At 27.2% G+C, this 13783-nt stretch overlaps 2 protein-coding genes across 2 annotated transcripts; one reads left to right on the plus strand and one right to left on the minus strand.

Moving 5' to 3' along the window:
• Nucleotides 1-4: 4 nt before the first annotated feature.
• Nucleotides 5-1254, plus strand: PF3D7_0732900 (rifin; the record flags this gene model as incomplete). Its single annotated transcript, XM_001349182.1, has 2 exons — nt 5-58; nt 289-1254. 2 exons carry the CDS (start codon nt 5-7, stop codon nt 1252-1254), a joined length of 1020 nt encoding a protein of 339 aa, XP_001349218.1.
• A 1904-nt stretch (nt 1255-3158) lies between these two features.
• On the minus strand, nt 3159-11805 carry PF3D7_0733000 (erythrocyte membrane protein 1, PfEMP1; the record flags this gene model as incomplete). The annotated part of the gene is made up of 2 exons (XM_001349183.1): nt 3159-4601; nt 5461-11805. 2 exons carry the CDS (start codon nt 11803-11805, stop codon nt 3159-3161), a joined length of 7788 nt encoding a protein of 2595 aa, XP_001349219.1.
• Nucleotides 11806-13783: the final 1978 nt, after the last annotated feature.

The following is a 13783-nucleotide window of genomic DNA, read 5'->3' on the forward strand; positions in this document are numbered from 1 at the left end:
AAAAATGAAAATCCATTATATTAATATATTATTGTTTGAGCTTCCATTAAATATATTGGTAATTCCATGTCACATATATATTAAAGAGGATTAATATAATCATATTATAATATAATATATATATTTATATATAAATATATTACGATATCGTATATATAATTTTTATATATATATAGTCCAAATATACATATATATATAAACATAAAAACATACATATTTATAACATATATATATAAAATAAAAAAGAACTAATTATAATATACATATATATGTGACCATTTTGTATAGATATATAATCAAAGGAACCATAACAGCACCACACATCATACATTAAAAATACCAATCACTAGATTATTATGCGAGTGCGAATTATACGCACCATCTAACTATGACAACGATCCTGAAATGAAAGAAGTGATGGAAATTTTCGATCGTCAAACCTCAGAAAGGTTTCATGAATATGATGAAAGGATGAAAACTACACGCCAAAAATGTAGAGAACAATGTGATAAAGAAATCGAAAAAATTATTTTAAAAGATAAATTGGAAAAAGAATTAATGGACAAATTTGCCACACTACACACAGATATGCAAAGTGATGCTATTCCCACATGTGTTTGCGAAAAATCAGTGGCAGATAAAACAGAAAAGGTATGTCTTAACTGTGGAAAAACTATGGGAGCAGTTGCACCTGCTTGGGGTTTGATCAGCGGTTTATGGTATGCAACATGGTCACAATATGTTTCTGCAAAGATACTTGAAGTGGGTATCTCTGAGGGTATAAAAGAGGGTTTAACTCAAATAATGAAATTCACAATATCTCTGTATCCTAAAGCTAATTTACCTAATATTACTGTTACACAAATGCTTTCCTCAGGTAAATTTACCAATAATGTAACACTATTTGATATGGTTCAACACATAAATAATACTATGTACACGACATTAGAGGCTGAAGAATATAGTAAATTTTGCGGGGTTGTATCTAGTATGGCTAAATATAAAAATATTACTTTTAATAGAACTTATGGAAAATATTCAACAGCAGTTACAGAAGCCGTTACTCAAGGTAAAACTAACGCAATAAATACATTAACACCTGCTACTAATACATTAACTACTGCTATTATTGCTTCTATGGTTGCAATTGTAGTCATAGTTTTGGTTATGATAATAATTTATTTAATATTACGTTATCGAAGAAAAAAGAAAATGAAGAAAAAACTGCAATATATAAAATTATTAGAAGAATAGATATTATTATGTGTTTGGTATTTTGATATTGGTAGGACGTTTGATAGACGTATTCTTTTTCTTTGAATGTACCGTGTGTTTTTTTTTTTTTTCTCCATTATAAATAACTATATATTTTTATATGTATTGCGCTTTTATATATAATTTATTTTTCTATAATTTTATTTATTTATTTATTTATTTATTTATTTATTTTCTAAATCTCTTTTAATTAATAAATAATGTAATTTTTAATTTATATAAAATACTTATACGTATTTTAATATATTATTTTTTTAAAACATAATGTAACGTATATTTTTTAAATACCTCATATGTTTTTCAAAGGAATATATATCAAAAAAAAAAACAATAAAACTTATGATTATTATAATTATGATTATTATGATTATGATTATTATGATTACTATTATTATAAATATTTTAAGAAACATATTATTCAAAATATTATATCTATATTTATATAATTTAAATTAAAACCAATAAGTATATTATTTCAATTCAGAATTATCTTCCTTAAGAAACCTATCATATTATATATAATGTTATTTATATTTATTTCATAATATATTTTATTATTTTTTTTAATTTTTTTTTATTAGAAATACTACTAATACAATGAATTCAAAAAATAGTCAACATATAACAAAATATAATAATTACACGTAATATAACAAATAGATACAATACATAAAAAACCAATAAAAACACAAAAAACAAATCAAATTAATAAAAATAAAACACAATAAAAAAAAGAATAATGTATATTTTTTATTTTAATATAATAATACACTTTTTCTTTATTTTGCTTTGTAATTTTTATTATGTTGTTTTATTTAGTATAATATGTAAATATTTTTTGTTTTTATATATATATATTTATTTGATAATATGTATATATTTATGAGATTTAATTTCATATATATTTCATAATTTATATTGTTCTTTTTAATTTTTTTTTAAGTGTTATTTGTTTCTATATTACGGTATGCATTGATTTATTATCATTATATTTTTATATATATTAAGTGGCAAAAAAAGAAAAAAAAAAAAAAAATTTGTTTATTAAATATTTTTTCTTCTGTAAAATGTTTTCCATTTTTGTTTATATTTATATTTATATATTTTTTTTTTTTTTTTTTTTTTTTTGTTATTTTTTATATATATGAAAGTTGTATGATATATTTAAAATTTTTTTTTTTTTTTTTTTTTTTGTTATTTTTTATATATATGAAATTTATATGATATATTTCAAATTTTTCTTTTTTTTTTTTTTTTTTTTTATTATTTTATATGTAAACACATTTAGGAAAAAAAAATTATAATAATAATTTATATATATATATTTTTTTTTTTCTACTGTTAATTTATTTGTATTTTTTTTTTTTTTTTTAATATAATAAAAAGTAAAAATTATAAATTAAAAAATTAATATATTTAATTTTTAAAGTACTGTTATCACTAATATAACTGATTGTTATACTACTAATTACTACTTCTAATAATATTACTATTAATAGTAGTATTAATAACAATAATACAAATAGTAATATATTATTATATTCAATGCGTTTCCAATAGTTTATGTTTTTTAATTTAAATAATTTTAACTATTATTGTTATCATATTAAATATATATATATAATACAATATAAATATGATATATATATGTACATATATATAATATAATTTGTAACACTAAAAATTAAATACAAAAAAAAAAAAAAATACACAAACAAAAAATATAATATAACATGAACAATTAAAAAATATAACATAATACACAAATATAAAATATAATATAATACACAAATCAAATATAATATAACATCAACAAATAAAAAATTTAATATAATGCACACATAAAAAAAAAAAATTCAAACATATATATATACATACATATATTATATATCCCATACATCTGATATAGGATATTTCTCTTTCACCAATTTCGTATTTACATCCATTTCAATTTGTACTTTACTAGGAACATCCATAGCATTACTATCCACAGTTGATGCATCATGATCATGTACATCATAATAAATATCATCTTGCACATCATAATAAGGTTCATTATATTTTTCCAGATCCTCCAAGATAGTATCCATGGAAGAATTGTCAGGGTTACTATCCACGTAGGTGTCATCCACTTGGTTGGGGTTACTATCCACATATGTAAACTCATTTGTAGTTTTGGGATTATCCATATGTATTTGTATAGAAACATCCGTATTCAACACTTGTTTACCACTAGGTATGTCACTTAGTTTACCACTATGTATATCACTAGGATGAATATCACTATGTATGTTGTTATCACTAGGTATATCACTTAGTTTACCACTAGGTATACCACTATTTATGTCACCACTATGTGTCTCATTTTCCCACTCTTCTTTCAATTTGGCTAACCGCTCATTATCATTTTTCAACTTTTCGCACATATCTCTATGTCTATCTAACCATTTATGGAATAGTTCCAGTTGGTTGTGGATGGGGTCACTATTTGTTAGTTTGGCAACACTATTGGTTGATGTATTTTTTTTCGTATGATTTGTTCCAAATAATTCATTTTCTTTTCTTTTCAAAACTTCATCATATATATCAATATGTTTGTTACCACTTAATGTGTCATTAATTAAATCGATACCAGAATATACATTATTTGATACATATTTTGGATCATCCATACTATTAGTACTCATATTAATATTATAACTAATTTCTTCTCCAGTATATAAATTTCTATCATGAATAGAAGTAATAAAAGGTTTTTCTTCCATATTATGACGTGACGTGGTAGTAATATTGGTATTTGTTGGACTATTTCCACTTCTATAATTATTATTTGGTTCTGTATTTGGTAAATATTGTGATATAAATTCATCTTTCAATGTATTCCACTCATTATCTGTAATTTTACTACTAGGTATACCATCATTTTGTATATCATTTTGTGTATCACTAGCTGTTGTGTTGTTACCACTAGCTGTTGTGTTGTTACCACTAGCTGTTGTGTTGTTACCACTAGCTGTTGTGTTGTTACCACTAGGTTCTAGTACCACTTCAATCAATGTTTTATATTTAGGAGCACGTGGTGCATATATATCATTAATATCCAGTTCTTCATATTCACTTTCGGAAGAGGAAGTAATATCACTATAATGATCGGTGTAACCACTATCTGTTCCACTATCTCCTTCAAGGTAAATGTACCGTTTGCCTCTGTATTTACCACTAGTATAAGGTATATATCTATTGGGTGAAAGTTTTGTCGGTATATCATAATCACTTTTGGGGATATTAATGACACGCAAAAGATCAATAGTAGATTTGGTTTTTTTCTATAATAAAAAATTGAACATATATGTGTATATGTATATATGTACTTAGGTATTATATATGTGTTTGTTAATGTATGTATGTATGTAGTTATGGGTATATATATATATATATATATATATATATATATATATATGTGTAAATGTGTATGTAGTTATGGGTATATATATATATATATGTATGTATATTTATGTGTATATGTGCATGTATTAAATTTTATTTTATTTTTTTTTTTATATAAATTTATATTTAATTTTCCTTGTATAATTTTTTTTTAATTTTTTTGATAAATATAATTTTTTATTTTTTATTTTTTATTTAAAGAAATTTTTTTTTTTTTTTTTTTAATTTTATTTTTTTTTTTTTTTTTTTAATTTTATTTTTTTTTTTTTAATTTTTTTTTTTTTTTATTTTTTATTTTTTTTTATTTAATTAAATTTATTTTTATTTTATTTCTAATAAATTTTTTTTTATAATCATTTTTTTTATATATAAAATTTTTTTTAATTTTTTTTTGATAATATTTTTCATTTTTTATTTTATCAAAATTTATATTTTTATATTAATTTTTATTATTTTTAAAATCTTTCTCTCTTTTTTTTTTTTTTTTTTATTTTAATAAATTTTTTTTTATATTTCTTTTTTAATATAAATACATATATATAAAATATATATAAAACACATACATATACACACATATATATCCAAACATACTAACAGATATATATACAGAAAACACATATACATACAAACATATATATACATATACATATATATACACAAATATATATCCAAATATACCCACACATACATATACAGAAACATATATATATACATATATACCACATATACATATATTACCTTCAAAAATAAAAAAGCAATGGATCCTAAAGCCAGCGCAATACCAAAAGGAATGGTTGTTTGTAGGATAGTCGGGTCAAACGGTTGGTCTGCTTGGATGGGGAGTAGCTCATCAGGTTTTGAAGGGGTTGGTAAGGGTGGAGGGGTATCGGAACCTGGATCGGTCTGTTCTTTTGGAGCAGGGAGTTGATCGTTTTCTTCTTCTTTTTTTTTTTCTGTTTCAGCTGTGTTTGTAGTACATGTAGGTTTAGGTTTTATGCACTCACATTTACTTTTCAGATTTTTATCCAACGTTTCATATGGTTTTTCCCATTTATCGTCGTCAATAAAATTTTGAACGATACAGTCGCATTTTCCATTTTTACATTTAATTTTCAAATAATCATGAGCTTCTCTACCACCTGTTTTATCTCTTTTATAATTTTTATCGTATTGACTCTTTAGTAACAGATATACGTTTTGATTTGTTGAGATAAAATTACTATATTTTTTACAAGCCTTTTGACATCTATTTTCAATTGTTTTATGTTTAGTACATATAGAATTACTACATTGTTGTTTTACCTCTTCCTTTAATTCTTTTTTCCTTGTACAGAATATTTTTCCCCATTCTTGAAACCATCTCAGAAATTGATCTTCACTTTCAGTAGTTGGCAATGTGCATTCATTTTCTATATTTTTAACAGAATGATTTCCTTGTTTATATCCACATAACATAACATACCAAACATATTTTTTATTATTTTCCCACAATTGTTGTAGAGCTAGTTTTTCAGCGTTGCTTTTCTTTTCATTTAATTTAACTAAAATTTTTTGTATTATTTCAGATAATCCATCTCCCAACATATCATCTCCTTTGACAATATTTCCATAATCGGCAAAACTATTTTTGATAGCTTCCAAAATTTTTTCGTTATCTTTAGCATAATATCGAGATAATTGTTTTGCTTCATTGTATACATCAGCTATAAAATATTCCCTAAATTTTTGTTCACTATCTATTCTACCATGAAATTTTCTAATGTTTCTAAAACACAATTGCCTTCTTCTAGGAGGAATCAAAATACCATCATTCATATCTGTACTTTTACCTTTATCAAATTTTATAAGTGTGTTTTTCCAATGATTCAAATTTGTATGATGCGTTTTTGGTGGACATCCAATGTTATTTTTATTTCGATAATTATTACACGTATCATTATCATAAGGACATGTTTTAAATATATCCTCAATAGAAGATTCACCTTTTTTAGTTGATTCTGAAGTTTTGGTTGAATCATCTTCACTTTCTGGAACTTTCGATTTTTCCGGTACCACACCATCCTTACAAAACTTTGGACTCTGCTTTTCTTTCTCATGTGCATCATCATCATCGGTGTGTGTGTAGTCGTCAAGGTTGGAGGGTGGGGTGGTACACTGTTCGCTACCACTAGTTGAGGATGGATACGTTTCTATTTTATCTTTAAGGTTACCAAGTAAACATTCTATGATATCCTTTTGTGTACCATTTTGTGATTTATCACTTCCATTACATTTAAGTGTCTTCTCTAACTCCTCTAAACTTGTATAATTTTTTTTATCAATTGTAACATCAATTTGAGGTATCAATTCCTCCAAAATACTTCTCACTGGGTAAATTTGTGAATCATTCTTATATTGATCATTGAAACGTTCTTTTAATGTTTTCCATTCATTCGTTTTTTCTTCTACCCATTCTTTCACACATTTACATTTATTTGGACAATCATTTGTACATGTGGATTTATTTCCACTATTTATACAATGTGAAATTTTATGTTTAATTTTCTTATAATCTTCAAAAAAATATTCTACCCAAAGTTTAACGAATGCAGTAATTATTATAATTTGGTTTTGATTTTGTGTTCCATTGACTTTTAGGTCATTAACGTTTATGGGTTTACATACATTATAACCACATATCTCACCACATTTCCATTCATCTTTTCTAATACCTTCAAAGATACCAGCAAATCGACATTTGTTTAAACCATGAAAAAATTTTTTATTGCCATCACTCACAAGCATAGTAACTTCTTTAGTATTTGTTTTTATATTTTCAATTTCTGTTGCATCAATAGTATTTTTACGATTGCAGTTCACTTTTGTATCACCACTCTTGCATTTACCATTTTTACAATCTATTTTAAATTGAGAACATGGATCACAATATTTTTTATGTCCAAATGCTTCAGCTTCATCCTGAAAAATTGTTTTACCCTCTCCATTATCCTTTTTACATGGTTCTAACTTCTGTAAAAAGTCTTTAACCTCAGGGCACTCTTCTAGTTTTGTATAAAATTCATTACCATTATTATTACCTTCAGCATCCGTTTTTTGTTTACTATATTCTTGTTTTTGTTCCTCAAATTCTTTTCTTTTTCCTTTTATCCAATTTTTATATTTTCTACATTCTATTCCACAACTCCGACAATTAAAAGACGGAAGTGTATCATAAGGCTTATTAAGAAGATTATCTTTACAATCCTCACCATAACCGCTACAGTTTTTTGAACCATCTTCTACACGACAGTCCCCCTCTATCTTCTGTAACCTCTTTTTCCTCTCTTTACAAAAATTTTGACCCCATTCGTGCAGGTAACGAAAATATGTAGGTATTTCCACGAAATTTTTTAATTTGGGGTTGTTGAGGGTGGAGTCACCACCACTTTGTTCATCTTTAAGTGTGACGGTGTCGTAGTGGTAGTCTTTGTCCTTTTGGAGTTTTTCCTTAAGTTTTGTTTCCACTTCATTATCCTGTTCTATTTTGGCACTTTCGCCTTTTGCGCCACTTGTGTCTTCTTTGTATGTTAAGGCACATACCATTCCATTCCAGATATCGGGACCATGTGCTTGCCACCAGGTTTGTTGGGGGGTTTTGTCACTAGTTTGGGTGACATGTTTTCCATTAGGAGGTTGGGAATCACCATTTTGAAAAAAACTCGTTATCTTTTCTTTTATTTTCTCTTCTTTTGCTTTCATTTCTTTATCACCTTTAAGTATGTCGTTGTAGGTACTACTTTTCTCGTCTTTACTACCACTAAATAATATATCTCTATAGTCTCCTAATGTATAAAACATTTGACGCAAAAAATCGGGGGGTATCTTACCACTAAGTAATTGGTTTTGGGGGTTGTCATTGTCTACAACGGGTACTGGTTGTGGTGGTAGTAGTAGCGACTCACTTTGTGTCTTCGTGTTTTCCGCTTTATACTTATGCCATAAGAAAAACGTTTCCACAGCGGCACTTTCCACGAAGGCGGTAAGGAGCGAGTCACCTTTTGGTGACGGCGACGAGGTCGCCGTAGTGGGTTCACTCGACACCGAGGTGCCGTCTGTCAATCGTTTGAAACCACCAAGGTATAGTTTTCGCCTCCTGGGTGGGATACAAATACTACCATCACTTTTGCCAGTGGCACCACTACCACCACTAGAACCACTTGTTTCAACACTACGTTTGGCTATACGACGACCACTTTCACTACTACCCTCACTTGTGGCTGTTTTGTCACCACCACTAGTTGGTATACATTTCCAGCCGTAGTTTTTACCAGTAACATATTTGAGGGTACAGGCGTCAGTAAGACTGGTTTTGAGTGCTTCTGCCACCGTTTTGCACACCTTTACATCGTTTTGTGTTGTTGTTGTTGCCGCGGGTACCTCCGCGTCTTTTGGTCCCGGTACCACCTCTTTTGGTGCCTCCGCGCCTTCACCTTCACCTGCACCTTCCGCCGTCTTCGCCTCCTCGTCGTCGGGGCCGTGATCTTCGTCTTCCTCCTCTTCTTCTTCTTCTTCTTCGGATTCGACTTCCTCAGAACGTGGTGGGCTGCCGGGTGGTTCGTCGTTGGTTTCGGCGGAACGAGCTCTAGCTGCTTGTTCTTCGCATTTTTTGCATTCAGTGGCATCTTTATCTTCCTGATTGAGCAATTTATCAATTGTAGTGTTCTGTTTAGCGACACCATCTTCAGTACACGAAACAGCAAAAGCAGCAAAATCGATACCACCACCACCAACACCATCATCTGCTTCTTCTTTATTTTTTTTTTGTTCCTCATCCAATATTTTGTTAATTCCTTCTGTTTCTTTTACATTCCCATAACCCGATTTAATATTTTCGAAAAGATCCTCTAATTTCAAAACTGTTTTAAGAACAAAATCAGGACAACTCATTAGTCCGCCTAACATTCCACTTCCGCCATTTTCTACTTGAGGGCCAAAATCTTGCTTTTTAAAATGTTGTACTATTTTGTCCCATTCGGTTTTTTTTTGTGTAATCCATTTTAAAAAACAATCACATTTTGTGTTACATTCATTTTTACATTTTTCTGATTTATTTTTTAAGCATCCCCCAACTTTTCCTCTCCAATACATAGAATCGTTCAAAAAACGTCCTATCCAAAAGTAAAAAAATTCGTTGAACGTCTTTTGGAATTCATCAGGTTCTTTTTCAGACTTTTTTGTTTTTTCTTCTTCCTTTTTTTTGGGGTTTGGCAATATACATAATCCGCCTCCATTTTTTACATAGTTGCCGTCGACGTCGTCATCGTCATCGTCATCCTCTCCATTTTTAACTTTCTGTACATGTTCATGTTTATAACATTTCCATTTTTCACACAAAGAAGGATCACTATTAGTACCACCACAATCACCACTACCATGAACACCATTTGTTGTATCACCATTTGTTTTAGGACAAAACGCCTTTAATTTTGTTTCTCTATCTTCGCGTTTATCACCGAAAGAAAGGACATCTATATTAGTAGATTCGGCATTAGTTATAGTAGTATAAAGTTTTCGACGATCGCATGTACCTCCTTTTTTCTCTTTCCAAACATTATCTTCAAGTTTCACCCCACATCCGGGACACGGTTTACAATATTCCGAATGATAAAACGTTCCTGGACTATTAATATTTTTATCAAAACCATTATCAACTGTTTTAAAATCAATTTTTTCTTTTACTTCACTAATACCTTTACATTCTTTTTCTTCATTTAATAATTCCAAAAAATTATTGACTTTTTCATAGCCGCCTTTAAGTATTTTATAAAATTTACTTTCATATCCATCATACTTATTGCCATCACTACCACTACGTGATTCTCCATTTTTATATTTTTTCATTTCTTTTGTATATTTATTTTTTTGTTTTAGAAATTCTTTTTTCTGGTTATCTATCCATTTTTCATACAGACGACACCAAACAGAACAGTTTGTACAATGTTCACCTATAACAAGTTTACCTTTTTTGTATATAGTTTTTCTGCAATCATATCCATTACCACTACAATATTTTTCTTTTTCATCACGACAATTTGTTTTAACATCTTTTATTTTTTTATTTTTTTTCCTACAAAAGTCTTCGGCCCATTCCTCGAACCAGCGAAGATACTGCGGCACATAATCAAAATATGTGGGGACTTGGTCGTCGACCTTTGCGCCACTTGACTTGGTACAGCGGCATTTGTCATTAGTCCGCGTTCCTGCACACGCTGTTGTTCGAAAATATGAAGAATTTTTTAGGTCGTCGCTACATGTTATGGCTTTCCATACTGTTTCTCGATTGGCTTCCCACCAATATTCCCTAATTTGTTCATCATTAAGCTTAGTTAGTTTTGTATCACTTTTCTTAATGTTTTCGAAAATTGTTTTTAAATTATCGTCTAATACTTTTCTTTGTGTACTTTCATATGTATTACCATAAAATAGATCTTTTCCTCTAACGATATCCCCTATATCTGCAAAGCTTCGTGCTAAAACGGTACATATATTGATATTGACATCAGAATTAGTTAGTTTATGTTTGACATGTTGTCTTGTTAAAGATTCTCCTTCATAGTATGCTGCCATACACACCTCTGCCAACAATGTGTCAGTAGACGTCTTCGACGTTGTTTCTATAGTTTCCAAATTATGATGACATAAATGTAGACGTCGGTATGGTGCACAAGCTCCTTCACCATTACTACATTTCATTTTTTTGTTAGTACACTGACCACCAAGTGTATTGGAAAAACGTTCTTCATTTGTATTTCTTTTTAAATTTGTGCACGGATACCTTTTACCGCGAGCAGCACCAACATTAAAGTGCTCATAATATTTCTGTACACGTTTGCATGTATCTGTGATGCCAGCTAATTCCGAAATAGTACTTGCTGCTTTCTGCAACTTTCCTTTCAACGCCTCTTTATATGCTTCAGCACCAACATCCTTTTTCACTATTTCGTCGTACACTTCTTTCCCTATCCTATCAAACATATGTTTGGCACTTTCATCCTCCTTTTTACCACCAGCACCCCCACCAGCACTACCTGATGGCCTCGCCATTTTCGTTATTGGTGCACTACATTATGTCATGTCATACAATATGTGGAATACATGGTCAGTGTAGTTTACCAGTAGTATATAACCTTATATATATATTTATGTATGTTATGGGAGTATTGTGATATGGTAGAATAATAATAATAGTATTGTGTTGAAATATATATATAAGTATTATATATATATTTATATATATATAGTAATTATAATAGTAGTAATATTATAATATATATATAATATATATTAATAAATAATATTTCATATGTATATAATAATACTTATTAGTTTTATATATATATTTTTAAAAAAAATATATATTAATATTTTTATAATAAATTTAAATATTCTAACAAAAAAAAAAACAACAATTACATTTTATGAAAAATATTATATATATTATGTATTCTTTTATTTATATATTTAATTACATATATTATTTTCTTATGTTTTATATATTTTGTAAAATTATATATGAGAAAAAAAAAAAATACGAAAATACAAACATATAAAAATATACAACATGTTTCTATATTTAATTATAAACCTTAATATATTTTTTTTTTTCCGCCTTATTTTAATTTATTATATATATATTTTAGAGATAACAAAAGAGGCAAATATGTTCTTCTGTTTCTCTCTATCCATACTATCTATCATATATCTACATAAAAAAATATATATGCATATATATATATATATATATTTATATTTTTCATTATATTAAAAATAATACATTATAAATATAATATTTTTTATTCTTATTTTTTTTCATAATGTAATATATAATATATTATATAATATATGACATATCCTGTAGTATAACGTAGATATAACATCGAGAACAAGAACAAGAACGTATCGATATAGAAATAAAAAAAATATATATATTTGGTAACAAGAAGATAAAAAAAAATGATTAAATTAATAATTATAATAATTTTTATATTTAGTGTTTTATATAAAATATATAAATATATATATACATATATATATAAGCATACGTATTCTTGATACCATTAATATATACATAAAGGCATACGTATTCTTCAATCAAATATACATATATATATATATATATATAATAATTCTCGGTTACTGCATGTGTCCGTGCACGATTTCGATTTTATGGTATCTTCCATTTCGATTTTCATATTTTTTGTACTTACATTGCTATGGATTTCGTTACTTCCATATTTTAGTATAGGCTTCTTCTCTTAATTCTACTTTAAATTATTATTTCTTGGTCCTTATGACACTGTAATATGAATATCACATATGTATGAAATTACCTTGATGAACAGATATGTTCGTTAACATTATACTTCCACATACATATATATATATATATTTATACTTGCATGGCGGATGTATATATCCTTATCATATATAATTAGGTACAATATATAGATCCTTACGTTCTATGAGAATACAGATCTTTATATAGTAGCTATAGATCCTTTACATATATAACAATAAAACCATATAAGATACAAAACATACATGAAAATGTAAACAAAATATATACCTACTCAACAATTATACATATAATCCATATATAAACCCTAACCCCTAAAGTTATACCCTTAACCCTGGCACATGGGAACCCCAAAAATTTTTAAACCCAAAAAAGTATATCCTTAACCCTGGTACATGGGAACCCCAAAGACTAGATCCTTTTATTTTAAGACTAGGTCCTTATTTTTTAAGACTAGATCCACAATTTTTTTTTTTTAAGCCGGACCTAGATCCACAATTTTTTTTTTTGAGACAAAAAAATTTTTTTTTTTTTTTTTTTTTTTTTTCTTTTTTTTAAAACGTACATTTGTTTTTCCTATTTTTAAGACGTAAAAAAAAAAAATTTTTTTTTTTTTTTTTTTTTTTTTTTTTTCTTTTTTTTAAAACGTACATTTGTTTTTCCTATTTTTAAGATTTAAAAAAAATTTTTTTTTTTTTTTTTTTTGAGACAAGACCTAGATCCTAA

Source organism: Plasmodium falciparum, assembly GCF_000002765.6.
Source record: "Plasmodium falciparum 3D7 genome assembly, chromosome: 7".
Lineage (NCBI taxonomy): Eukaryota > Apicomplexa > Aconoidasida > Haemosporida > Plasmodiidae > Plasmodium > Plasmodium falciparum.